Raw genomic sequence first — 25,728 nt, 5'->3', positions numbered from 1 at the left:
TCCATGCCGTACTTGTTTTTTTGCCAGCTCGTGGGCCGTTGTCCTCGTTCTGATTTCAACTTTGATTCTTTGCGCACTCGCGGCAACGCTGACGGTCCGACATTGGATTCCCTTGCGTATGATTGAGCTTCAAATCACACTTCCAACAGTCACTGGTAGAGTTGTTAACGTTGTTTCTTGTTGAGGTTGTCTCTGAGGAGTTGATTGTGTTAGTTTCCATGGGCGGGCCCCGGCGCCCCGGCCCGGGCGGGCCGGGCAGCCCAGCCGGACTCTCGACTCTCACAGGCTCGGAGGCAGGCCGGAGGCTCCTCGGAGCCTGGAGCTCCGGGCTGCGGTGGTCACGGTGGCGTGCCCCGGCGTCCGGTCCGGGGCGGTGACCGTACGGGGGCGACCGTACTACAGTACCGTACCGGCGGTACGGCGCCGGAATGACTCAGTGGGCCCGGGAGGCCGCACAGTGACAGCTTGTGAGCCAGGGCCGCGCCGCCCGGGCCGTACTACCGGCGGCCCCGCGGCCCCGGCGGCCCGGCGGGCCGGGCCCCGGGGGGGAGTCAGTCGGAGCCGCCTGGGCCAATGTGGCACGCGGCCGGCGGCGTGTGTCTGCCGGCTGCCATTGGGCCTTACCGTTCCACTGGGCCAGTGACTGTGACGGCCGGCCCGGTGGCACCGTGACTGCTCGTGGCACTGCCGGGCCGGCCGCGACTGCGGTACGGTACATTTCCTTCACTCAAAGGTAGTACGGTAACTGGGCCCGGGGGTTGAGGGTCACTGTGAGGGTCCGGCGGAGGAGCCGGCCCCCGACTGAGGGTTGTGCCGCCTGACTGCAGTCAGTCGGCCGTCGGTCCGATCGGAGCCTGACCGTACTGGGTGCTGGCCGCTGGCTCGGAGCGCTCCGAGGCTCCAGTGTCCCATGAGCTGCCGAGTCGGAGTGCTCCCAGTCCGGCGTGTGACCCCCGGCGCGGCCGCAATTCTTTTTTTTCTCCTTGCATGCAGGCAATTCTCACCACCCCTCCGTTCTATGAACACCGAGGGGGATCATCGGATATCGGGGGATATATACAGATCAGATCTGAGGGTTGAGGACTGCTGCGACTCAATCGGAAACACTCAGCGGCCTGCGCCGCGCTGTCCCATGAGCTGCTCCTTGCCGTGACTCTGACCCCTAAACGGCCAGGACTGCACTCAGTGTAAATTTTTTTTTTTCCCTGCATGCAGGCAATTCTCACCACCCCTCCGTTCTAGGAACACCCAAGTGATATCGGGGGATATACAGACCTCGTGATAACGGAGGATATACAGGTCATGTCCCCCATTGGCAATGACCGAGATCAATCTGCGCCCGTAGGTCTCCTAGTGATACCCCGATCTGAATTCTACGATTGGGATGTTTTGAGATTTTCAAAAAGGTACAGGAGCAAAGGGGAAAAAAAACAAGGGCGACATTTAGGGGCGGGGTTGACTGATCCCCCCGGTACCGCCCGCGGTACCGGGGTGGGTACGGGCACCCCAGCCTTTACTCAATTCTAACCCGCTCCCGGTACCCCCCCCCGTACAGATATGTACCGGGTGCCTTGCGGCCCGTCCGTTGCGACTTGTCCCACTTTCAAACCCCGCATGCCCCATGGCGGCGACGCCCGCCGCCTCCCCCCCCCACCGTGACAGCCGCCGGTTGCATCCCCTGCCCCATCCCGGCTGCCATGCTCCTCTCCCCCATGATGGACTCACCATGCAGTGTCTCACTCAAGGGTCGTCTTCAAGCGTGCGGTCTCTCTGAGTCACGGAGGCTTGACGGTTGCCTCCCCATGATCATCCCGGATCAGGCCCAACCTCGTGGCAGTGAGACACCGACGCTTCTGGACCATGCGATGCTTTTCGACGCTTTTCGACAACATCTACTTCGACTGCAGCATTCAACGACCCCCCCTCTGCTGCTGCTGCTGCTGCTGCTGATGATGATGATGATGATGATCTCACTGAGTCATAATCATCATCATCATTTCGTACTGCAGGGCATGTAAACTATACTACTATGTATAAAGAGACACCCAGGAATCCTTCAGTGCCCCATATCATGCCACAACTTGATCCGTCTATGTCTTGATGTCAACATTCGGCATCAAACCTCTCACCCGCCTCCTCCCGCCACATGTGACGCATGGCCTGAGACGTGCGTCCCAGTCTTCCATCCCACCTGGGAGCGTTGTTCCCATTCACCGTGTCATTGGCTTGCCATCCCGGCAAGCATTGTCTCGGAAGTTGAACGGTCACCTACCATTGACATAACTTCACCTGCCCGGGCCCAACGGCACTGTGCCGGCGGGAGTTGCCGGCGGGAGTCACGCCTGAGGCCGCTGCAGTAGTGGCACCGAGCCCCTCAGTTCAACTTCAGAAGTTCAGTTCACGGTTACGCCGTTCGCCCAGTCGGCCACCGTCTCAACTGCCCGCCTGATTAGTATGGTTCCGAAGTTCACGCCGTTTCTTGAAGTTTCCTGACCCGGGCCGATCACCGTCCGTCCAGCCTGGTAGACCGGGAGCCGCCTTCACTACTGCTTCCGTTACCATCAGTGGCAGAGTGCCGGGTGCCGAACCTCAGATAACTCCGGTGCCCCGGCAACAATCACGGGATGATCCCCGGAGTCTCCGAGTCCCCGGCGGGATCCCAGGCCCGCCTCTCACAGAGTCTTGCAAGGTCAGTACGGTCATGATCGGACAGGTGTCGGAGAGATCCTTGGCAAGAAACAAAGATGTTTTTTTCCCCTCATAGCCCTCGGAAACTGATCACCGGTCCTTTTAACGTCTGTAAACCGGGTAGTATCTCAGTTCCGTTTCGAAAATTTGTTCCGGCGTGGTAAATACGCAAGGCAACTTCACAGGGGAGTTCGGACAAGATGTGTTGGGGAAACGAAGAAGACGACAGGTAGATGACAGATGTCCGAGAAAAGATGCCAACAAGGGAGAGAGACGGTAGAGGAGTGATGGCAGAGGAGTGATGGCAGAGGAGGGATGGTAGAGGAGGGATGGCAGAGGAGTGATGGTAGAGGAGTGATGGTAGAGGAGTGATGGTAGAGGAGTGATGGTAGAGGAGTGATGGCAGAGGAGTGATGGTAGAGGAGGGATGGTAGAGGAGTGATGGCAGAGGAGTGATGGCAGAGGAGTGATGGTAGAGGAGTGATGGCAGAGGAGTGATGGCAGAGGAGTGATGGCAGAGGAGTGATGGTAGAGGAGTGATGGCAGAGGAGTGATGGTAGAGGAGGGATGGCAGAGGAGTGATGGTAGAGGAGTGATGGCAGAGGAGGGATGGCAGAGGAGTGATGGTAGAGGAGGGATGGCAGAGGAGGGATGGTAGAGGAGTGATGGTAGAGGAGTGATGGCAGAGGAGGGATGGTAGAGGAGGGATGGCAGAGGAGGGATGGTAGAGGAGTGATGGTAGAGGGTAGAGGAGTGATGGCAGAGGAGTGATGGTAGAGGAGTGATGGTAGAGGAGTGATGGTAGAGGAGTGATGGCAGATGGGATGGTGTAGAATCATGTAGGTGAAACATATGTTCATCTTCATTCCCATCCCACTGTCATAAGTCTTTCAACAATGCTGCAGCATATGTCGTTCTTTCCCTACTCTCATCTGAAGACTCCATGGAGTCTTGTGTGTGTTCAGGTCGAGCTGTCGTCCTATCCTTCTCCAAGTGTAACTTGTTGCAAAACGTGATGTAACTCAGCTGTTCATATCTGTGCTTGAGTTCACGCCTCTGCCATGCCGACTTCCCGTATGCTCTCTCAACCAGCACATGAAAGGCTTTGTCGTAACATTCCTGGATGTTGTCTGCCCGTATCTCGCCTTGTTCACCAATCGTTCCGTTCTCCCGGCAAATCTTCTCTATCTCCATCATCACGCACCTTGCTTTGTAAAGATTCCTCCTGCTGGGTTTCGTTTTCAAGTCATGCCTCAAATTCAGTTTGTAAAAGTTATAAAATGGTCTGATTCTTTGTACCCTTCCATCAATGCTTCTAATCCGCCCTTGATACCAATACGTCATCATGTTTCTGACTGATACTTTCTGTGGCCATTCGAAATCTGCAGGAACCATGTGGCGGCCCCCCCCCATTCGAACCAATCGCCCTCTACTTCGTCATCATTCAATGATTGGTCTTCGCCTGGAGTGGCCTCATCGTTGTCTGCTCCACTGTTCAATGACCCATCTTCTTCCATGTCTGATCCTGAGCTTGCTTCCGAGCTGTTTTCCACAAGCAATTCATTGTCTTGTGTTCCTTCCCGCCATGCAAACCTGTGTTCCACCGAACTCCCGTCTCGCACAGAATTATTTCCATGCAACACTGATGTGATCATTTCGAACATAACTTTCATGTTCTCCTCTATGTTATGCAGCTTCATCCAAACTCTTTCCAAACCTTGCTGTGTTTGTTTCGAGTTCTCCTTCAGTGTCTTGTTCAGTGCTTTGTTGTGGGCATTCAATTGTTGTGTCACCATGTCTAACGCCTTTAACATCTCTGACTCCATTGACTTGGTCGATGCCTCCATTGTCTCTCCAGACTCTGCAGCTTTTCTCATCACGTCAATTGTGAACATGCCTTCAACCTTTGATACTTTCGTCACAAGCTCCTTAATGGTATGAATGATATCGGTCTTTGTTGGAATCCCATGTGCGAGCATGCCACACTCTTGGCAACTGTGAACCTTCAAAACTACTTTGTCACGTAGCTGATTCAATCTACTCATCGTGTCCTGTCCAAACATGCCAAATAGCGGAATTTCCCATATGGAATGCTGTGGATCAGGGAACCATGCTTGCAGAGTGGGAAGATGATACAAAATACTAGCCAGAAAGAAAGGTATACAATTCCTGAACCCCCGCGGCAGTTCATTGAAACTCTTGATGAATTTGTCCCATCCTATCGCTTGTATCTCTTGCATCCCTTCAGGGGAAAAATGTGGTGGTAGCACAGCAAATTCAGCCGTGCTAGGATCGTTCCCTGCTAAAAGTCTGCCACACATCTGATCGCCTCCTGCTCCTCCCACGATGTACCGGTCCTCTGTGTCTCCTGTCAACCGCATGACTCAGCATAGTGCCGTGGAGAACATCACACTCATGAATGACCTATCCTCCAGTTGGCTCGAATATAAACAGTTGGTACTCCTGCATTGCACCATTCAGTAAACCTTCATGCAACGGTTGGCCCTTACCTGGTCCTTCCAGAAAAGCAAGGAGATGAGATATTCCTCCCTTGCGCAGCGAATGACTCCCTGCTTCTTCCAAGTTGCCATGATACTGGTCTGCAGCTTGTCGAATCCCTCTTTGCAATAACGTGCAAAACCTTTGCTTTTGGTCTGATCCTGGGAATAACTTCGTTCCAGAGAATGAGACTTGCCCATGTCGCGTGGCAAATATATACAACCCAAGAATGAGAATAGGACACATTTCTGGTGTGTAGGGCGATGCAAACACATGTTTTATCCTCGTGCTTCGCATGTCAGTACCAATGCCACACTGATCTTTTTTTGTCTTGAGTAAGACCACCTTCATGCAATCATTTTCCCAGTCAAAGTGCTCAAGATGCAAAATGTCTAGACTCTCACTTCTGCATACCAGGTTCCACATGACAGAACAGCATGCCCAAGAGAAAATCCATGAACTGCCGGACTCTGAACTTCCTCTGCGAGGTCTCAGCTCCTTCAAGATGTTGTTCAGTGCTTTATACTCTGGCATGGATAGAGTTGTCTTGCCCTCGTGGGCCTGCATCACACCGTCGCCCTTCTTCCGGGTAACTTCTTTGGTATAGGAATTGATATAACCATCCAGTATGTCATCCAATGATCTTCCGCCAGTTTTCAACCCAATTGCCGTAAACATAACATTCCTGCGTCTGTACAGATATTTCAACGCACTTTTGTAACCCTGCACGGTGGACACAGCTACGGTTGCTTTGTCTCTGCTTGATACTTGCAAAATGTTGGCTACCTCTGCCTGACGCTCGTGACCTGCCACGTCTGGGGTATCTGCATTTTCTTCTTCTTCTTCGCCGTCCGCACTTACTGCCGATGCTGCCTTCCTCTTGGACCCTGCTGTCCTCATTCCGTCGTGCTCACACAGCCAACCAAAGAAAGCCTGGAGCAAGTCCAATGGCAATGGGAGCTTCAGGTTCGTGCGACCTGGGTTGAGTGCTGCGTGATATCTTGGATCCTTCTGGAAGAACTCGATCATACCCATAATTCGATAAGCATACGTCTCTTGAGTGCTTCGGCTCACCGTGTTGAATTCCAGATCAAGAAATGCTTGGATGTTGGGGTCATCTGAAGCCGAAATGCTACAAGCCTCAGGGTCGTCAAATATTCTCAGAAGCGCATTCTTGTCTTTGACCCTCTTTCTGCGTGAACGAGGTGCATGCTTTCCACATTCATCATTGCGATCCGAGCCAGCTAACTCCCATGCACAGACAAGGTGAAAGCACAACCTGCATATTTTGCATACCTTCAGAACAGCGTTTGCCTCCTTTTGCATCAAGCAAACAGCACCGAAGACACACGAGTTGGGCTGTGCCACAGCCGGGGGGTTCGTAGAACTGGATGGAGAGAGCTGATCAACTTCCTGGTCATGACTATCGCCTGCATGACTCGCGCAGGCTTGGTTGCCATCCTGGTGGAGACCAGCCTCCAGCGGTTGGCTTTGTCCGCCATTGTCCGCCATTGCTCAGGGTGCGGGACACGACGGGGTGCTGCCTTCCCCATCGTGAGGAGGGTCCGTCCTTCTTAAGGCTAGGAAGGACCCAGTTCTTGGAAGGGGTTCGGGGGGGTGAGGAGGGACCCCACCCCTCCTTCCCATGTAACGTACACTACCCACCACCCACCACCCACCACCCCCCTCTGCATCGTTTTGCTTGGCAATTTTTCTTCGTGTTGGTACCAGCAGTACTGATCTTTGTACCACACGTCCCGATTTTAAAACCCGTAAAACCCTTGTATGCCGATTTAGATCTGTTATAACTCTTGGATCTCAAAATAATTCCGGTTTGAGGTTGCAGATTCAAATCTGATCGGGGGTGGGGTTCTACACCGATTGGAACCACCCACCCTCGGGAGGATCCCAAAACACCCTTTTTCTTGGCATTTGCGCTATTTTGGGATCCCGGCCGGAAAAAAGGGTCTTTCTTGCCTGGCTCCCCTTTTTTTGGGATCCCGGCGCTAACAGATTCTTTTTTCCACCTGCAGGATTTCTTTTTTCCACCCGCAAGCTTTGCTTGCCCCTTTTGAGCCCGCGCACCCCCACCCCTCTTTTCCCCTTCCGAAGCATATCAAAGTACCATCAGCGTAAATGATCTCGGAGATTACAATGGTCACATCCCCCTGTGGCAATGGTCGCTCATTTTAGTTTCTTTTTTCCACTTGCAATCGCTGACGCAAGCACCCCACCCTACACCCATAGGCAGAATACCCCTGTCAAAAGGACTCCTTGATATCATTCCCAATCGTCTCCACCTTGTAGCTTTTCAAAGACAAAGATACCCACCTTTCTCTCGTGTCTCGTACCGGTACTCAAAACAACTCGGAGGTATCACAGACCACGTCCCCCCAACCAAGATCCGAGGCGGACCTGCTTTTCTTTCTCCCTGTTGCCACAGAAACTTGCTTATAAAAACAACACTAGGCACAAGAGAGGAGGCTGAAGATAAACATGCATCACTATCCTGAAACCTTCTTTCACACCTATCATTATGATCAAGCAGTCTATCAGCTGCCTGCTGTCGAACATCTCGCAAACCAGTGTGAAATACAGCCAACAATGGAAATTCGCAATCATGATCCTCTCGCAGCATGTGATTCTCATGTATGTAGCGGGTACACGCCAGTATATACACACAATAATGGAGCTGTTCTGGGCGCTGCTATCTTGCAGGGAAACACATGGCAGTCTGGAACCTATGCTATGTCTCTCGGAAACGGGCTCGAAAGCTTCGGTACAAAGAAAACAGGAAAGCTTTCCCGCAAGATGCGTTTGACACCTTCCCAGAGGGCAGCAATCGTTGAATTGGACTCAGTGCGTGATCCGCGACAAAGGATGACTCAAGCACAGATTGCAAGGCTCTTTGGAACCAGCAGATCTGCCATTTCGAAAATTTTGCGACCAAGCAGCGTTGAGAAGATAAGAAAGAATTATGCAGCACATTTCAACAACAAAAATGTTGAATTTATCCGATCGGATACAGAATGCACAGAAGCAAGGTCTGACTTGGATTCGAGTTACGGCGGAGAGCACGGGTTTTGGGGAATTGAGGAATCAAGTCCAAGCAATGGAAGATGCATGGTTGAGTTCCTTGTTTCTACTTCAAACGATCAATCCTGCAGAGTCATTCCATTGTGGCTTGACACTAACTGGCTTGGTGAACCGTTTCAAGGGTATCGAAAGCTTGTTGAAGCGGTGATCAAAGAATTTGGCCTCGACGTCGCATTCGCAGACACTATGAGACTGTTTTACCAAGACGCGGATGGTGACAACATAATTGTCTCCTCTGACCATGAGCTTGGCATTGCCATGAAGCATTTTCCAGCGGGCCTGTATGTTAGAATGAATGTGCAGCTGATTTGTTAAGAAAATCTTCGGAAATTTCTTTAATTTATTCCTTTCATCGTTACCCTATTGGTTATCAATAGATCAATGAACGAGTGTTTGCATTTTTAGCTCTATCTCATCGTTCTTGATTGTCCAAACGTTGCTTGTGCCATCATTGTCTTGTGCAATAAACGTTCAATCCAAGGTTTTCCCTTGGGCTGTCATGTATAGCCGCACATCCAATTTCTACATTGACTCTCAGTTCAGGATTTTGGGAAGAGACGAACAAATCATATTCCACCTTTCGTCTCTTGGGGACGAGAGGAATCGCTTCGAAATCTTTCTTTTTCAGATTCTTTACAAAGGGAGTTTTTAAGCCCCGCGATCAACGTGACTAAGTCGAAACAGAGTAGTTTCGTTGGATTTTTTTCCCGTTTTTGACGTGACCGCTTCTTTACAACCCCCGCGAATAACGTGACTTGCTGACTCACTTTACCCCCCACCCCCTGATACACCTGCAAGACCCAACCCCGGGAGTGACAACCCCAGCCCACCCTTTTATTACAGTCACCGACACCCCCCTTCAAAGTCCTAAACCCCTCCTGCGCCGCTCACGCTCGTCCTAGCAGGGTACTCAATGAGCGCTGTAGAAACTCTTCCTACGCCATCAAGGCATAGCAGCAATCTCCTCATCGCAATGTGCTCGGAATGTAAATCACAAACGATCGTGCAAGACCTTGTAAGTGAGAGTGGATCTGTTAAGTGTAGCCTATGCCGAGACAACGTGCTTCCCTACCACGATGCGGGGCAACAGATTGGGTTTGAAATTCGATCCCTTGTCAATCATGACCAATTTGAGCATCTTCCGACTAGCAGCAATAAGGCAAAGCGTGGAAGAACTTGGACGGACTATGAAAGAATAAGACACAAGAAGCATTGTCAGGGAAAAGTTAGGCTAACTCAAACCCAGAGAGCAGAAATCATTCGTTTGAACCAATCAAACGACCCAGCTGTCAAAAAGAGTCAATCCGAGCTAGCCACCATGTTTGGTAAAAGCAAATCAGCAATATCAAAAATCTTGAAGCAAGCAAGTAACCCCAAGGCTTGTAAGGGGCCGCATCGCTCGGTTGCAAACAGTCCCGACTCAGACTCAGACGACTCTCTGTCTTCAAAAAGTTTTGCCGAGAGTGACTCTTCTTGGTCGAATTCTGCTTCTCCTTCCATTTCCTACTCAGAAGACGGCAGATTTGATCCTTGGAACCCTTGCTTTGAGCAGACAGAAGACTTATCGAGTATTGCAAAGTTCAAAGTCGCATGCCAACAAGAATCAGACGAGATCGTTTTGCGTAAAGTATTCATTTTCTTGCAAAGGAAGGATAGGAACAGTGTGCCTTCTGGGTGCTTTTCAGAGTTGACGTCTATTCTACGTAAGGCAAACGGCCATGACATCTCGAAGAGGTTTCTTCTCTCCTACATGGATGACGACGGTGACGATATACTGGTTACTTCCGACCATGAGCTCTGGGTTGCAATCAGAAAACACCACCCACATGAAACTTTCAAGCTACGATTGGACCTTGTGCGAGATAACCATCCATGTATATTGACCAGCACTTATTGAAGGTCTTTCTGTTTGGCTGTAATGTAGAGAATAAACTTCTATTTCTTTGATATCCCAGTGTTTGAGTTCTTGCTCAAAATGCCTTCAGATGATTCATAGTAGGTCAATGTTTTGATGTGAGGGAGGTTTTTTACTGTACACGAAGCACGACTCTCAAGCGGAAGAGAAAATAGATGGGGTCGAGGAGTTACCTCCCGGTTCGAACAAGCTAGTTTCGATAGTTGCAGTGTCAAGAAAAGGCAGTCATGGAAAAGCCACGCAGTGATAAGCATTTGGTCAAGGTGCAAGATAGAAACAGGCATTTACTAAGAGCTCTGCCATGTCGAAGACAACTTAAGATCCAATTTCGGATTCGAGAGAGTGAACTGCAGGTGGTATCAGTTCGACGTGAGACACAGAATCATGGAGATTCTCGCAGAAGACGGAGAATCTTGGAGAAGGTAAACTTTGCACTCATTCGATCGTAACATCGAATCACTCTCATTCGACAAATTTTTGAAGACATTAGTTCTATGATAGACGAGCTTATCGTACCATAGCAAACTACATATCTCCAGCTCATATAGCTCAAAGGGGTTTGAATGAATCATGTTGTTGGCACGGAGCCAAGATTCAAACGGATAGGAATCTCAATGAGCATCACGTTTTGAAAGCAAGACAATAAATCATTTGTACACCATTTACGATTAAACGAGCAACAACAGGGCTATGCTGTTCGTCTTACCTTCACCCCCCCTTCTGTCAATTCTCAACAACTTCGTTTCTGTCAAAAATGTGTCAAAGTGTGCGATCTGTGTACGATCTGCATCTGACGGGAGTGAATTTGCTAGTATCAATTGGTATTCAATGATTCCAAGTCCACATCTCTGTTCTCTCACTAGTACAACATTCCCATGCTGGTGTGCTAATAATATTTACATTCGAAATGCACCTATCTTCTTGTATTGGTGTAAGAATCTAGCTGATCTAAATATGCACATCGAATAATAATGCACATCGAAAACTTCGGGATTTGCAGGTATTTCTCCTCAAATCTCTCACAGTATCACGATCAAGCTTTTTCGTGATTGTTCATATCAATAGCAATGTAATCTGGCATCTTGTTCATCCAAGATGATGATGTCTGTTGTTGCCCTTCTGTCTTGTTGCGGACTCCATGGGCAAAATGTTCGCTGCCTGCGCCATGGTCTGTTTGCTATTTTCAAAACAAGTTCACGTCTCTGCATAATATTACCCTGAAAACCTGAAAAAATTGCAATCAGGTCAAAACAAGGAGGGCTATAGATAGGTAGGGTGTTTTCAAACAAAGGGTGGGGTTGTGAGGGGGGGGGGTATGAATAATAATAAGTATGATGAATTGCAAATCCGGTAGTGATTCTTTTGTATGCAAAACAAATGTTAGTGTCTTCAAACTTTTTTAAAATTCATTTCTATATTTGTAATCTACAAATCAAATGACATTAAATCAGATATGATTACACGGGAAAATGTTGATTGCAATTGAGACCCAACTCGAAACAATTGTGAGACAAGAGGAACAAGGGGGTGGGTATGTGTTCGTGAGAACCTGAGGGGTAGGGGTGATGGCCTTTGCAGGGTAAATGCAAACTTTGAGGGTAGTCTCTCAGAGGTACCAGGAAAATCAAAAGGGTGGGTACGAAAAATTATCAAGGGGTACATAGCAAATTTGGGTAGTATCTTCCTGAGAAAAGGGTGGGTGAAAACACTAGAAAGAAGGGGTTATAGCACAAAAAGCAATGGTCCATCTCAGTAATTCGGGGGTTTTTGATGTGGGGTTACTTTTGTTGATAAGGGTGGGGTGGGGTGGGGACACATCTGCAAAAATGGGGAAAAAGCGCAGAAGCGGAAGGAGTTTAGAGGGAAAAGATGAACATGTTGAGAAAGCAAGATGATTAGATGGTGCCATGACATGTACTATCTGATGAATCTCACGATTTGACATGCTGGCTAAGAAGTGTTCCATTTTGAAATCTTGGTTTGTTTCCCACCACAACCTTGTCATATTACGAGAAAGCGATCCGTTCGACCATCCTAAAAGATGATAGAGGAGGAAATCTACATGACATCACTACCTCACATTATGGCCAATGTATGTTATCCAGATACATGATGATGTTGCGCATCTTTCGCCTCTCCATCCCCCCAATATATATCTCCTCAATATCCTGCACCCATACCCATAGTCAAAATCCTAGTGATCCCCAAACCTCAATTGTTCAAATCTGTCTGGAACCTCCACGTTCTGATCATTTACTCAAAGAGACGAGGAAATCTGCCCAAGATGCGCTATTTTGGCGTCAGTTTCCAGAGATCGCTTCTGCAGGGAGGCATGAACGCGTTGCATCGTAGCTCAACTTGCTGGGGGGCTCCAAGTTCTGCTCTGAGCGAACAGACGATGGCTAGACAGGCTGGCATCGGCATGGTTCTTTGTCGAAGCTTCTCTATCTCTGGTGTGTTGCAGTGCTGTATCATACAAAGTTGCCTTGATAGCAATTCCAGCAGCTGCCGGGAACTTGTGTGACAAAATTGGATTCATTGGAGCTGGAAATATGGCTAAGGTATACAGTGCCAACAAGAACTGCTTGGTTGTGATGGTCACTTGTAGGCAATTATGGGCGGTATGATTCGAAACGGGGTATGCAAAGATTATCTGGTGCAGATTTGGTCCTGAGCATTGAACAGGTTCAGAGAGCACACAATGTGATGGTTTACGATGTGTCAACCGATCAGGTCGGGTCAAATCTTGATTGAGAAGATTGTTAACCTTGGAACTGAATAGATGGATGCATGCTGCAAAGCATTTCCTGGCATTAGAAAGGCAGAATCATTGCATAATCTGCTTATGGTTTTGTCTACTATCTCAATGCTTTGTCATGCTGATTGTGTCATGGAAGGATGCCGACATAGTTCTTCTAGGAGTGAAGCCTCAAAATGTTGAGGCAGTTTTAAAACCTCTCAAGGCAGAGGTTAGACTTCCTTGCGCATGGAAAGACTGCTGAATTCTGCCTCTTTGTATCCTCGCAGGTTGAGAAGATGGGTCCTCTCCGCACTGACACAGTTCTCGCGTCCATCATTGCTGGTTGGGACTCTGTTAGCCGAAATAAAGTACTTGTGACATTTCAATGACAGGGGTTCCGCTGCATGCTTTCCAGAAATACACTGGAATGGAGGTCGAAGAAACTCACTTCACCGATTCCTTGTTGAAGTTTACTCGTAGAACATTGTTCGAGCTATGCCAAATACCCCCGTGACTGTAGAGCAAGTATGTCATACCTCTCAGATGCACTGCAGTCTTATTCGTTGCAGGGGTGCACGGTATGGTGTTCTACAAGGGATTTGCCCAAGGAAAAGAAGGAGGTCTGCTTGTATTGTTGGATCTTGGTACCTTCTCTGACAGCTCTCTGGACTGCTAGCTCATCTCTAAGCTATTTTCTGCTATTGGAGACGAAATCTATATGGAAGATGAGCGGTTTCTGGACATGGCGACGGCCATTTCCGGTTGAGAACGGAATTTCTGGTTTTAGGCCCAAATGACACTTCTTAAGGGTCGGGCCCTGCTTATGTTTTCTTGACGATGGAAGCCATGATTGATTCGGGAGTGCACATGGGTATGTTTACTTTGAATAGAAGCAATGACCATACCTCATGTACTTTGTTGCTATGATGCAATAAGATGGGGTTTCCCTTGTTTGTTTTTTTGGATTTGATCCATGCTGTGGTGTGGTCATGTTATGGCATCCGTTTTTGCATGTTGCATACTCAGGAATTTCTTGACGTTCCTTTACAGGATTTCCTAGGCATATTGCTGAACGACTGGTGATGAATACACTTCTAGGAACTTGCTTGTACGCAATCCAGGTTCCGCATAAACATATCGACTTCATGGTTACCATCTGCCCAGTCCGGAGAACATGTTTCCAAGCTTCGCAATGACATCACCAGCCCTGGCGGAACAACTGCGAGGTGAGAATAGAGGAGGAGCACCGCGTATGAAAACTGATTTTTACCATCAAGCGCAATCTACAACCTGGAGAAGGGAGGATTCAGAACTACAGTGTCCGATGCCGTCTGGGCAGCTTATAGGTGGTTCAGCATGCTGATGAGATTCTCTGCAATGATAAGGTGGGCAGGAGGTCGCTCGAGTTGGGCGGTATGGACTCGAATGTCGGTCCAGGACGGAACAACACTCTGCCAACTGTGAGAGAACATATCCATGATGACTACATGTGACGTCTTCTTGTCAGTTCTGGCAAAAGGATATGAGGGACGACACCGCTTGAGGCCTGTCTTGTGGCTGATGGCACTGGTCCTTTTTTTGTACATTGTTCGTGATTCACTTGGATTGTTCGTCTTGGATGGTCAATACAGCAAAGCACTTCTGGCCGCGCCTGGTCTTGTCTTGCTACCGTAAGATTCCAAAGCACGTGGGAAAATTGATTTTACAGAGCCTGAAGCAAAATTGGACTTGAACAAGGGTTCTGATCTGCATGCTTGCTCGTCCCATACCTATTCTGGGTATTGACACTAGCAGCATTCGTCGCCGACAGCGATGCTGTCTTGGAATTCGTCCCGTTCTTCGTGTACAAGCTTCACTCCACCATCTCTCTGTGCTTTCAAGAATGTCTCGATCAGCTCAACATGCATGTCGGCTGCGCTCTTCTTCCTGTCGATCTTGTCGCCCTCGCTACCCTTAGACAACAAGTGCTGCAAACTCGGAAGATGCAACTCGTGTGTAAACGAGCCAAGTTTCTTTCCAATATCCTTCCCTCTCTCGCACGCAGACCTGAACGCACTGACCACAAGACTGTTCCCTTTGCTCCCTTTGGATCTGACAATGTCGATTGAGGTTTTGGGGAAGTAACCCTGCTCTTCTTCCGCCAGCATCCGCCCGGACTTAGAAGTCGGTGCTGAGTATGATTTAGCAGCGCTGTCATCATCTTTCAACTCTTCAAAGTTTTTGGTCCAGACCATTCTTGCTTGGTTCTATCAAAAGCTGCTTTGTATTCCTTGTTTGCTTGTCGTGGTGCAGCTTTTTCCTGCCACCGTCCTTTCAGATGCTTCCCAAATTGTCTCAAACTTCAAATCGTCCCAAAAACTGCTTGAAGTATAATCTGGAAGGATAAAGCTTCAGAACTCGACAAAGAAATTGTAATGAAACATCTATATGCAAAGACAGGAATGTGCGGATCATTTAGGTCGTTTTTCTATGTTCACGTCACCTCTGTAGTCCTCTTCTATTTTCACATAGAAAGGAAAAGACTACTTTGAGTTTTTCCCATCAAGATCTTTGTGAAACGAACATCTTCGTTGAAGCAACAATGTCAACTATTTTCTTCTACTGTGATCAAAATGTGTTCTACGAGCTTCCGACCCTTTCGCTCACTATGGAATCCGAGAACTACTGAATCCCCAAACTGCAAGAAACTTCAACCCAATGACAACTATCCTGTTGACAGATGTGTGTGGTTAACAACGTGCTTCTATCATTCTTAGGAAGTGTCTTTTCAAGCCTTTATCCTCATCGCGCTCTCCTTTCCCTGCTCTTCTTCCTAGTCCCCTTCGTCTACCCATCGCTCATCGTTCGCGTTCCTGTGGTTTGTGGGTACAAATGACTACGTTTCATCACCTACACCACCCTTTTAAACTCATTATTCCACAAAGCACCCCTTCGAAACATAGCCAGAATTACCCGTACTTATGCGAAACTTGCATACCCCTACCCCTATAAAATTCAACCCCCCGCCCCCATTATGCCTTTACCCCCATTATCTCGCTACCACCCACCAATCGTTCAAATACCCCCAAACAGTACCCCTACCCTGTTAAGTGAGTGAATGACCCGTACATCCCCAAGGATTCATGGTTGTAGCAGCTCTCCCCATCCCACCCCCACCCAGGCTACTGAGGTACCCCAGGTACCATCATGTCAGCCTCCTGGACTCGGCCGATTTCCGCTGCACGGTCCGTCTAGGTGTAATCCTGCGGCCTGACTGACTCAGTGAGGTGAACTTCAACCGGAACTTGCAGGGCCCGGGCCCCGGCCCACCCAGAACGGTACGCCGTCAATGATTCCTCAGCGTGAGTCGAACATCGGACCCCGGTCGCGTGACGCTGGCAGCAGCGAGACGAGACTCGGAGGCTCTTTCATCCGAAAGTCAAGATTCATCATGGCAGTCAAGGTCACTGACTGCGTCATCATGCGGCTGAGGCTAATAGGGTTCAAGTTCCGAGGCTCGGTTTCAACTGCCATTCTGCACTGCCGCGCCGCATACCGTACTATGATAGCCGATGACACCGAGATTGGATCCGAGAAAACTCCCCAACTTTCTTCAAAACTTCAATCATCTCCTACCGCGAGCCTGGGCCACCCGCTGCCGTAGTGACGTGATCTCCTGACCTCCTGCCTCTGTCTCATCGCGATCAGACGGTCTCGAGAGGCCTACGACAACGTCAGTCAGCTCAGAAAAGAAGAGGGTCACAGAGAGTCTGAATGACTCACCAACCCCTTCTCTTCTTCCCATCGCGGACTCTTTGGGAGCATAAAGGACGTACTCGCGTGAGTAGTCTGCATCGGCCACACGAAAGGTACGTGGCTGCTCCATCCTGTTTCGTGTAGGCCCGGTAGACTCCATCTGTGCGCTCCTTCCAAGATGGCGAGGGCCAGTGGGTGTATGGCCGATGCTGCGGTTAGCTGACGGGGTGTGCGGTATGGAAGCTGAAGGGGCCTCCGGAGAGGAGACAGGAGCATGCTGCCGCGGCCTGGTCCTCGAGTTCTCATCCCAGGAGTTCGAGTCCTTGGCTGCGGGAAAGTTCTTGCTGGGGACGGAAGCGTTGGCGTGAAGATGGCTGGCGTCTTTCCTCTGGCTCCTGATTCGCGCGTACCATTCATCTCGGCTTTCTTGCATGGGCCCGAGCAGCGCCGGCCATTCCTCTCCTTGGCGGACATCTGCAGTAGGGAGGTGAGAAAGGAGCAACGCAGGAGCTCGCAATCGGACCTAAAGCCTCTTTCTTTTTTCTCACGGGGATCCCATTCGAGTCGGGCAAGATACCGTCCTCGTCGTGTTGCATGAGTCCGAGACGAATCTTACCGCGATCATCTACGCTAGTAACTACAACATTCACTTTCTGTCCTACATTATAACTGATAGCTCCACTCTTCATGAGCGGGACATCGGAGACATGCAGCAGCCCCTCTCTCCCTTCCCCGATCGCAACAAAAACCCCGAAGTTTGCAACTTTTGTGATTGATGCCTGTGCGTATGTTTGTCCTGGCTGGGGATCCAGTACGATGTTGTTGATCAATGATAGCGCAAGGTCAGGATCCGCGTCATCACTCAGCGCGGTGATGTAAATTTTGCTGATCTCTTCTTGCCCTCGCACGATCTCAATACCACACTTTGAAGCCTCCTTCAGCTGTTTGATCTTCGTCCCATGATGACCAATAATCAAGCCAAGTTTAGAACTCAGCACTTCTATTGTATAGTTCATCCCTTCATCAGTGAACACGAACTGATTTCCGTTTTCACCATCACCTTCCACCAAGGAAAAAAACATCCCGCCCTGGCTCTCCGACCGAACAGAGTTACCAATCATCATATTCACGTCTCTGTGCAAATCTCTTGATCCTTCAATGAACTCATCTTGCTGAGAAACGAATCGGGCAATCAACTCAATCCCTCGACGGGCTTTCTCAAGCGATGAGCTATTTCCTGCAGGAAACTCGTTATGACATGACAAATACAGTGGTCAAAAACAAAACTATCTGTGTACCAAGAAGCTCGATTATTCCTTTTCCATCATCGATCTTGATTCGTGACACCCCCGAGCTGCTTTGAAGATCTTTCAAGTTCTTACCCCCCTTCCCCACCAGAAGCCGAGTAGTTCTTCTCTCGACAGGGATGTTTAGTCTCCTATACTCAAGCATCTGTCTTGCAGCCTCGGCTGCTTCCATAGACTCAGCAATGATAGCAACTCTTGTCTCCTGCACGTCGATCTTGACCACTCCATCAACAGCAGATGCCTTTGCGATGTTGCTTCCTCGTTTCCCGACCACCAAGCCAACGAACTGTGCATCGACCTCAAACTCAACTCTCACAGCATTCTCCATCTTCTCCTTCTGTTGCATGAGATACTCCTGTATCTGGTCGAGCTCTTTACTCCTGGAAGCAACCCCTTTGCTCCCCCGCCTCAGCTTCAGTTCATTGATCAGAGTTTCTACCTCAGTGTGTAAGTTCCTTTCCTCCGCATTCCCCTCTTTGTCCTTATATAACATGCCATTAACAACTTCATCTTCAGATGCAGAATCAGGCAACGATGCATTCTGATCCATCAGTAGTGTTACATCCCGACGGCTTGTTGGTTCATGGTTCTCGACGATCGTCTGAAGTTGAACATGAACATCCTGGGGGGCAACCCGCGCGTCATTCGTTGATTTGGAATGCGATGTCTTCACGCTTTGAATCTGAATGTGATTATTGCACATTCTTCGCAGCTTGAAAATCCTGCTGATCTCAACGATCTGCAAGCGTGTTCGGTATCAGAATCACTGAGCACAGTACATCAATGTCCATGCAGACACTCGACTTACCTCATCATCCTTCTTGTGCTTGTCCATGTATCTCACGTGAAACAGAGCACCGTCCCATCCATCCACTATGGTACCTCTAAACCTCCCCTCCTCGCTCCCTTGTTCGACCATTACCAGCGTCCCAGGGTCAAGCTCCCTCGGATCCTGTGCTTGAACCCCTTGGGTCTCCACCATCTCCACATCAGCATCTGTATCCTCCTCCCCTGTTCCTTCTCTCCTTGTATCCCATTCATTGCTCAGATTATCCTTCCCTCTTCCTCTTCCCCTTCCCCTCCCTCCCCTCCCCCCTATCACCATTCCTCGCGGTACTGCCATCTAGCCTTAACCGACGCCTCATCCCCCAATCAGCCCACGCCCTTTCAAATCAAACTGCCGCGCACTCACCGGGCCCGGGCCAAGTTGGCCGGGCCCGGCCGGACTCCTGACTCAGTGAGCCGGGCCCGGCCGCAGCCGCCCTGCCTTAACTTTGAGTAAAAAGCCCTGCCAGGCTGCGGTCTACTTAACTTTGTCTTTACTCAAAGTTAAGTTAACAATCAGCAAAGAAGATGCTGCCACGGTGAGCCTCCGCGGCTGGCAGCCTGCGGGGGCCGGGCCTTGCGGCGAGCCCGGTCCCCGGGGCCGCCGGGAACCGGCGGCGTGACGGATCCGATTCACTGACCGTAGACCGTCAGCCTGTGAGTCCGACCGTCGGACTCCGCCCGGTGACTGTGAGACGGTTGCGGGCGCGACACGGCCGGGTGGCGACACTTTTGTCACCTTCGGAGTTCGACGGCCCCCGTCCGTCAGGCGGGTCACGAGAAGAAGACAGTCACAGCCTCATTCACGGGTCAGGCCGTCGTTCCTATGTTACACCGTTTCGGACATTCGACACCTTCCGGAGCCTGAAACGTGAGCATTCAGAGGTATCCCTCGTGACCACGGTCGTGGCCTCAACCATGCACTTCTACTGGTCCGTGAGCGGTGCAAGAGGCTGGCAGTACCGGTGATTCTTGTGAAAAGGAGGGGTGGAGAGATCTGACTGGGGCCAGGGGTTCAGCCTCCACGATGATTTAGGTAGGGTACCAGAAGCAGTCCAAGGGGGTGGGGGTGGAACACATGATCGAACCTTTTGGTCACGCGGATGGGTCATGCTGCATTGAAGTGTATCTGGGATATCGAAATTAGGTACTTTTTGTGGGCCATGAGGGGGTAGGGGTAGCTCGGAGTATTGTAGTAAACTTGAATGGGGTCGTGGGGTCACGAGGACATTAGAGCTAATAAAATAGAGGTCACCTATCTGCTACCACACAAGAATGCAGACGACCGCTACCACGACATCACATGAAATTTGTGACAAAGTAGATGTTGTCCATGAAACAAGTCACCGATGCGCTGGTGAAATGAAGCTCATACGGACCTCTGCTTGCAAACCAAAGCAATACGAAGCTATACCAACGCGCAGAAGCTGTAATCACGGCACCTGCGCGATTGTTGGATACTGCATTCGTGAAGACCAATCAGTTTCAGCAACTCGGAGGGTATCAGTACCGTGCTATACGGAAAGGATCCTAAGTGCGAGTGTAAAAGTAGTGTGCCCTGAACCTAGCCCCCCCGCAGAGAACTTATTGGAATGCACAGAGGAATCCGGAAGCGACATTAGTAACAATGATATGTGTAGAAGTAGATGCCCTAGTATTTAACATGTATAAAAACATGATGATCTGAGCTTTCAGCTGATGAACCCTGACATTTCACCATTTTGATACATGACCAGTAGATGACCCTTCACTATATTATGTATGGAATCCTACACGAGCAAACTTGCTTTGTTCTGGACAGGGTGAACTCGTCATTCCGATTGAAGCGCATCGACTTCTTCACAATACTCATATCGCCTGATATAGTGTTGAATCAGAGACCGACCACGCACGTAATCCTTTCAGGCTCAGATACTATAGGCTTGCGACATCATTGAGACTCTCACTGCATCTAGACTGACCACTGTGCCATGATTCCAGGGGAGCAGGCTTGTTCTTTTCTGCGATAGGTGGATGGAAGGACAAAACAGCTCTTTCCAAAATATCCTTGATCGAAAGCTGTTACTTGGCGGCGAACAGGTTGAAGATACCTCACTCTCAGTGTCTGACAGTTCTCGGTGGCCGAGCGCCGCACTGCAGGCTGCGGCCGCTCAGTTCCGGACTTGGCAAGTTCAGAGTTAAGCTGCCGGTTCAACGGTTAGTAAATCAGTTGGTACAGTAGCCTGTACTACCGTACGGTAGCCTAGTACCGTTCGGTCCTGATCAGGTCCGGTCACTGTACGGGTAGCCTGGGCACGTATCGGGCCGGGGCCGCCCGATGATCCCCGGACGAGTCGAGTCCCGCGGCCCTCGGATCAACGGACTCGGGAAGTTCAACCGGGGGGGCACAAGCCTGAAGTTCAGCGCCGGCCGCGGCTCCCGCCGGTGCTCTGCCGCGCCGCGGCGGCGCGCCGTACTAGCCTGCCCTGAGAATCGGTGGCTGGCGGATCGCTCCGAGGCTCGGCGAATTGAACTTCGGAACAAGGAAACGGCTGAGCGCTGGATGGTCTCTCGGCCTCACAAGACTCGGCTGACTCGGACGTCTCAGCCGGGTGATCCGACTTGCAAACGCATCCGGTTCAGCCTCGGAGGCTCAGGATCTTTCCGACGTCAGCTCAGGCAAGGCCTCCCTGCCAGTGTCCTACGGTAGTACACTGCCCGGCCATCATCGCGGGCCCGTGCATTCCGGTATCACTGTCAGTGCGGCACAGGCTCATTCCTTCGGCGGCGCCGCCACAGCGACATCCGTGCGGCTGGCATCAGTGGCGCGGGGGGATTGTCCTGCAGTGCAGTGCCGCGCTGAGGATCAGTGGGTTTGGTTCTCGCCGCAGTGTCTTTTCTTCGACTCTTCTCCGAGTCGCCGTTTGGCCTGTGCGACAGTGTCAGGGTCACAGAGTCAAGCTGCTGAGCCTCAGCCTCCTCGTTTCACTGAGGCGGTCTCAGCCGCAGCCTGAGCCGCGCGGCCCGCTCAGTGCCATCCGACACCGTCCGTGACTGCCCCGGGGCCGGCCGGGCCCGGCTCCGACGGCCCGGACTTCCGAAGTTCACGGCCCCGGGCCGGCACCGGCCCGGGGCAGCCCGTCCGGGAGTCCGATCGGACGGTCCCGGCACACACGGGGGCCGTGAGTCGGAGTGTCACTGTACGGTCACAGTTACATGGCTCCGATTCGAGTGACAGCGGCAGCCGCTGAGCACGTGACCTCGGATGCGCAGGCGGTCACGAGAACAGGCGCAAGCAGTGGTGAGCAGGTGTAAAGATAGACCTTGGGGTGTCTCATAGGGTGCTCAGTGAAATATGACTCTCGGTAGGGTACGGGTACTTTGACAGCGAAGAGAGGGGGAAAGGTAGGTGGCAGTTTCCCCCATCAATTTGCGGTCGGAGGGTGGGGTAGGTAGTGTTTCTGAGATGCGCGTTATCTTTTTGTGCCTCGTGACTGAGACAGAAAGTCACATGGCATTGGTTAAATTGGTTCAAAAAAGTTGGCGTGCTCAAGACAACCTCCATTCAGGCTTCATATACCTATGACAAAATCTATGTGCCTCATTAGGAAATATTCCAGTAGGTACGAGGTGTCTGATTTGATCGGCGATGTAACATCATAAGGTAGACAATCCAGTAAAATTACACGAGCAGTGACGTGCGATCGACCGCACAGGCAGATTCCCCTCTTGGTACCCTCCTAACACGCAGCGTTACCAACGCGTTCAACTATCAGACTGCTAGAGGTCAAGGCGACAGCCATTGACCTACTCTGATATGTTTCCCTATCCTTAGAAACCTGATTGTGAAAGGCAGCCGATGGAATATTCCCTGTCGGCGATGAGATATTCGCTTCTTCACTTCGCTTGACATCGGAGAGGCGGGGCTTGCTGATATCCGTGTTACGATGTCCGACAGTGACACGAGCAAAGCAGCTAAGAAATGTTCTCATGGCACTTGTGCTGTGGTGGGATTCTGCGTGAGGGATTTCAACAAGATGGTCCTCCGCTCATCCCCAATCCCAGACCAGCTCGAGTTCCTGAGGAGGCAGCCCAGGTTGCAGCAAGGCGACAAGCCAGTCACCATAGCTGGAATCTCGCTAAGGCACCAGGGCAGGCACATCACACCAGCAGATCTTGCTAGGATTGGACGCAGCGAAAGTGATCTTTCCATTTACAGGAAGGAGAAATCAGTCTCGATCATACTGAAAGACTTGAAGCTGGAGTTCGAATCGAAGAAGAAGGATCGTTTCTACCTGAGGAAAGAGTACTTCTCAAAGGCCAAAAAACGCCCACTCGACGATCTTCCACAACCGAGCAAACCGTTTCTTTTGAACAACATCGAGAGTGTGAGAAAAAGAATGAAAGGTACGTGATTGATTAGTTGTCCTTGTACGACTGTTGGGCAACAGATGTAAGCGAGTAGTGTAAGATACTTGTAAGATCAAGTTCTGGACCGAACCCCAGATGTTTCTCATTGTGATCGAAGGGGCGATATATGATAGGCATCAACTTTACTGAAGTTTAGGATCACTGAACATGAAGACTATTAACAACAATCAATCACACATTGTCTTCTACCACTCGCTGACCTCTGCTTGCATTCTCATCAACGTTCGCCGAACACATCCTGCTTTCTCCTTGTCATGTACGCTTTCACTCGCTCTCTGTTGTTCTGCTTGGCAACATCCTCGCTATTGTCGTCCTGCCAAGAGTACGTGGGAGGGAATCCAGGAAGAGACCAGTGTGACGCTGTGAGAGAGGGAGACGGCTTCACTCGCGGCACCTCAACCCTCTTCTCAGGTTTGCTAGGGTACAGGAAGGAGGGAGGACCTGGGTTGAGACCCTCTGCCTTGCTCCAACGATCGGGGCGGTTGGCCTGAGCTGAGAAAGCCGTGAGGGAGTAGCGCTTCTCTGGAACAGACGGGAAGCCGCGCAAGACGCTACTGCGATGGTGAGAGTCATCGGAGCTGTGAGATGCAACGCTGAGCAACGGCCGTTGAAGGATCCGGTCACGAAGGTCAGGCGCCTGCACGAAGGGCCAGGCCTGGCCGACGCCCTTAGGTACAACCGGGATGTTGAGAGCTCGACGGATCTTGGGCTTGTCAACCGGCTCAAGGTCGTAGGACTCTTCAGTGACAACCTCTACCTCCTGCAGGAAGCGAACATGGTAGAGAGGATGGTCGATGACAGATAGCTCGCTACTCTCCTTCACGTAAAGCTGTACCTGTACCTCATCCTTGTGCTTCGACCATACTTGCCCGGGAATGAAGACGTACCCTGAGTTGTCGACCTCCAACGTCTCTTTCTTGGATTCCTTTGTCGCAGTGATGACTTGGTCCTCGAATGTGGCGATCGAGTAATGCTGCAGTACAAGCTTGCTAATGAAATCATGCTTGAAACTGAGCCTGCAGCAGTTGGAATGCAAGGGAGTCATAAAGTCCTGGAATTCAGCCACGATCTGGTAGAACGCAAGGTCATTCATAGGGATATAACCAGAAGTCTGGTGCGGCGAGAGGTACTGCTGCAGCATCTGTTTGCAATCAGATACTGGAATTCCTTCAGGGCAACACAACAGGCTGAGGAGTAAGGCTTGCACTACGTGCCGGCCGAAGCGAGTTTCCATGGGCCGGACAATCGACTTGATGAAGAGGTCTCTCAGAGTCGTCGGGCATTCTTGGATGTGGACAAGTTTCTTTTCCTGAGTCAATCTTGCGATTCGCCGACAGACTGCTGAGAGGAACAGAACATTTTCGCTGTCTTCCTTCTCAATCAGCGCATTCAACAACGGTTGAAGACTCTCGTGGAACTGCTGCGCGATGATCATCTCAGGGTTCTTTACCAGCTTCTGAAGGATAAGGGCTTCTTTCTCACTCTTCAGCAGCTTCTCGATATGAAATTTACCTGGGATTTTTGCTGAATCGTCACTGTGAAGTCTTTCCGTTCCGGTCATGAGAGTTGCTACGTTGAGTTTGCTGAGTCCCATCTTTCTTAGAGGCTGCAAGATGTTTGAAGACAGATGATCAAATGTCCTTTTCAGAACAGCAATCGAAGATGAGGAAAGACCATCAAACACGACGAGAATTTGCTGTATCCTCGAACTCTCTTGCAATGCTATGTACAGCATGAGCTTGTAGAATCTCAGTTTCACGTTCTCGTACTTCCTCCTCTCAACCACGTCCTTGTGCTCCAGCGCAACATCCGACGGATAGTAGGACTTAACGTCTGCAACATCAAAGAAGCTGTACTCTGTCTGCAGGAACGCGTCTTCCTGGAGCAGCTGCTGCGCACCTTGGACCTGATTGCAGATATCGAAATAAACCTTCTCAAGCAGCGTTGCCGGCGACTGCTCGAACGAGGACAAGGAGCCGGAGAAGAAGAAGCATCCTCCGGGAACGAAAAGAAAGGATATCAACCTCTTGGACTCCTGCAGGTGCTTCTCTTCCAAGAGGCTGAAGATCATCTTAGCAGCAACAACCGTCTTGCCGGTGCAGTTGTCTCCTGTGAGAACAAAGACGGACGCTTGCCCTTCGTGCTTGAAAGATTTCAAAATTGCTGCCCTCAACCGGTGAAACACACAAAAGTTTGGGGTGCTCACCCGATATTCCCCAGCTCGATTCTGAGTGTACTGAGTCTTGGAAACGTAACGAGAAGTCGCCTGCGAGCTAGTCTTCCAAACTAGATTGGAGACTGTGTCCCCTTCCTCGTCCAGCCAACGTATCCCGTAGCCCTCCGCCTCCTTCACGACCTCGCCAACCCTAGCTTCCGACGGGGAGTACACTCTCATCCCCTTGTGGGGAGGGAAGGTCTTACTGATGACAACCTCGGGCTCTAGAAAGGGTTCAGCGTACTTGACTAGATACTGGGCCTGTCGTTCTCTCCTCTTCAAGAATGACATGTACGGC

At 50.4% G+C, this 25,728-nt stretch overlaps 8 protein-coding genes across 8 annotated transcripts; 4 read left to right on the top strand and 4 right to left on the bottom strand.

The window, feature by feature from the left end:
* Window positions 1-2,964: 2,964 nt before the first annotated feature.
* GUITHDRAFT_56715 (hypothetical protein) lies at window positions 2,965-3,507 on the bottom strand (the record flags this gene model as incomplete). The annotated part of the gene is made up of 1 exon (XM_005823767.1): window positions 2,965-3,507. A coding segment is annotated over one exon (543 nt), but the record flags the coding sequence as incomplete, so codon positions are not given.
* Window positions 3,508-3,533: 26 nt separating this feature from the next.
* Window positions 3,534-4,242, bottom strand: GUITHDRAFT_155132 (hypothetical protein). Its single transcript, XM_005823766.1, has one exon. It carries the CDS (start codon window positions 4,099-4,101, stop codon window positions 3,568-3,570), a length of 534 nt encoding a protein of 177 aa, XP_005823823.1. The 5' UTR covers window positions 4,102-4,242; the 3' UTR covers window positions 3,534-3,567.
* Window positions 4,243-5,112: 870 nt separating this feature from the next.
* GUITHDRAFT_117007 (hypothetical protein) lies at window positions 5,113-6,699 on the bottom strand (the record flags this gene model as incomplete). Its single annotated transcript, XM_005823765.1, has 4 exons — window positions 5,113-5,151; window positions 5,199-5,348; window positions 5,602-5,668; window positions 5,714-6,699. 4 exons carry the CDS (start codon window positions 6,697-6,699, stop codon window positions 5,113-5,115), a joined length of 1,242 nt encoding a protein of 413 aa, XP_005823822.1.
* A 984-nt stretch (window positions 6,700-7,683) lies between these two features.
* GUITHDRAFT_145464 (hypothetical protein) lies at window positions 7,684-8,598 on the top strand (the record flags this gene model as incomplete). The annotated part of the gene is made up of 1 exon (XM_005823764.1): window positions 7,684-8,598. One exon carries the CDS (start codon window positions 7,684-7,686, stop codon window positions 8,596-8,598), a length of 915 nt encoding a protein of 304 aa, XP_005823821.1.
* Window positions 8,599-12,461: 3,863 nt separating this feature from the next.
* GUITHDRAFT_155130 (hypothetical protein) lies at window positions 12,462-14,582 on the top strand. The gene is made up of 17 exons (XM_005823763.1): window positions 12,462-12,651; window positions 12,701-12,759; window positions 12,807-12,836; window positions 12,884-12,931; window positions 12,981-13,046; window positions 13,096-13,167; window positions 13,226-13,280; window positions 13,331-13,371; window positions 13,419-13,463; window positions 13,508-13,558; window positions 13,615-13,699; window positions 13,747-13,809; window positions 13,989-14,059; window positions 14,103-14,164; window positions 14,216-14,284; window positions 14,332-14,398; window positions 14,446-14,582. Exons 1-17 carry the CDS (start codon window positions 12,597-12,599, stop codon window positions 14,479-14,481), a joined length of 975 nt encoding a protein of 324 aa, XP_005823820.1. The 5' UTR covers window positions 12,462-12,596; the 3' UTR covers window positions 14,482-14,582.
* Window positions 14,583-14,725: 143 nt separating this feature from the next.
* GUITHDRAFT_117005 (hypothetical protein) lies at window positions 14,726-15,172 on the bottom strand (the record flags this gene model as incomplete). Its single annotated transcript, XM_005823762.1, has 1 exon — window positions 14,726-15,172. The coding sequence occupies one exon, from the start codon at window positions 15,170-15,172 to the stop codon at window positions 14,726-14,728; it is 447 nt and encodes a 148-aa protein (XP_005823819.1).
* Window positions 15,173-16,346: 1,174 nt separating this feature from the next.
* On the top strand, window positions 16,347-16,820 carry GUITHDRAFT_155128 (hypothetical protein). The gene is made up of 2 exons (XM_005823761.1): window positions 16,347-16,640; window positions 16,701-16,820. The coding sequence occupies exon 1, from the start codon at window positions 16,369-16,371 to the stop codon at window positions 16,579-16,581; it is 213 nt and encodes a 70-aa protein (XP_005823818.1). The 5' UTR covers window positions 16,347-16,368; the 3' UTR covers window positions 16,582-16,640; window positions 16,701-16,820.
* Window positions 16,821-22,731: 5,911 nt separating this feature from the next.
* On the top strand, window positions 22,732-23,199 carry GUITHDRAFT_117003 (hypothetical protein; the record flags this gene model as incomplete). The annotated part of the gene is made up of 1 exon (XM_005823760.1): window positions 22,732-23,199. One exon carries the CDS (start codon window positions 22,732-22,734, stop codon window positions 23,197-23,199), a length of 468 nt encoding a protein of 155 aa, XP_005823817.1.
* Between the last annotated feature and the right edge of the window lie 2,529 nt (window positions 23,200-25,728).

This window comes from Guillardia theta (genome assembly GCF_000315625.1).
Source record: "Guillardia theta CCMP2712 unplaced genomic scaffold GUITHscaffold_103, whole genome shotgun sequence".
Taxonomy (NCBI): Eukaryota; class Cryptophyceae; order Pyrenomonadales; family Geminigeraceae; genus Guillardia; species Guillardia theta.
Note: the sequence above shows the minus strand (reverse complement) of the source record. Positions and strands in the feature narration are given on the sequence as shown.

Excerpts from the sequence above, each read along its gene's own strand:
- GUITHDRAFT_155130 (XM_005823763.1), top strand. The coding sequence starts at position 12,597 with ATGGCTAGACAGGCTGGCATCGGCATGGTTCTTTGTCGAAGCTTCTCT. Across the intron at positions 12,837-12,883 it reads GCGGTATGATTCGAAACGGG|GTTCAGAGAGCACACAATGT; the intron begins GTATGCAAAGAT and ends AGCATTGAACAG. Across the intron at positions 13,281-13,330 it reads TCTCGCGTCCATCATTGCTG|GGGTTCCGCTGCATGCTTTC; the intron begins GTTGGGACTCTG and ends TTTCAATGACAG.
- GUITHDRAFT_155128 (XM_005823761.1), top strand. The coding sequence starts at position 16,369 with ATGGCAGTCAAGGTCACTGACTGCGTCATCATGCGGCTGAGGCTAATA.
- GUITHDRAFT_155132 (XM_005823766.1), bottom strand. The coding sequence starts at position 4,101 with ATGGGGGGGGGCCGCCACATGGTTCCTGCAGATTTCGAATGGCCACAG.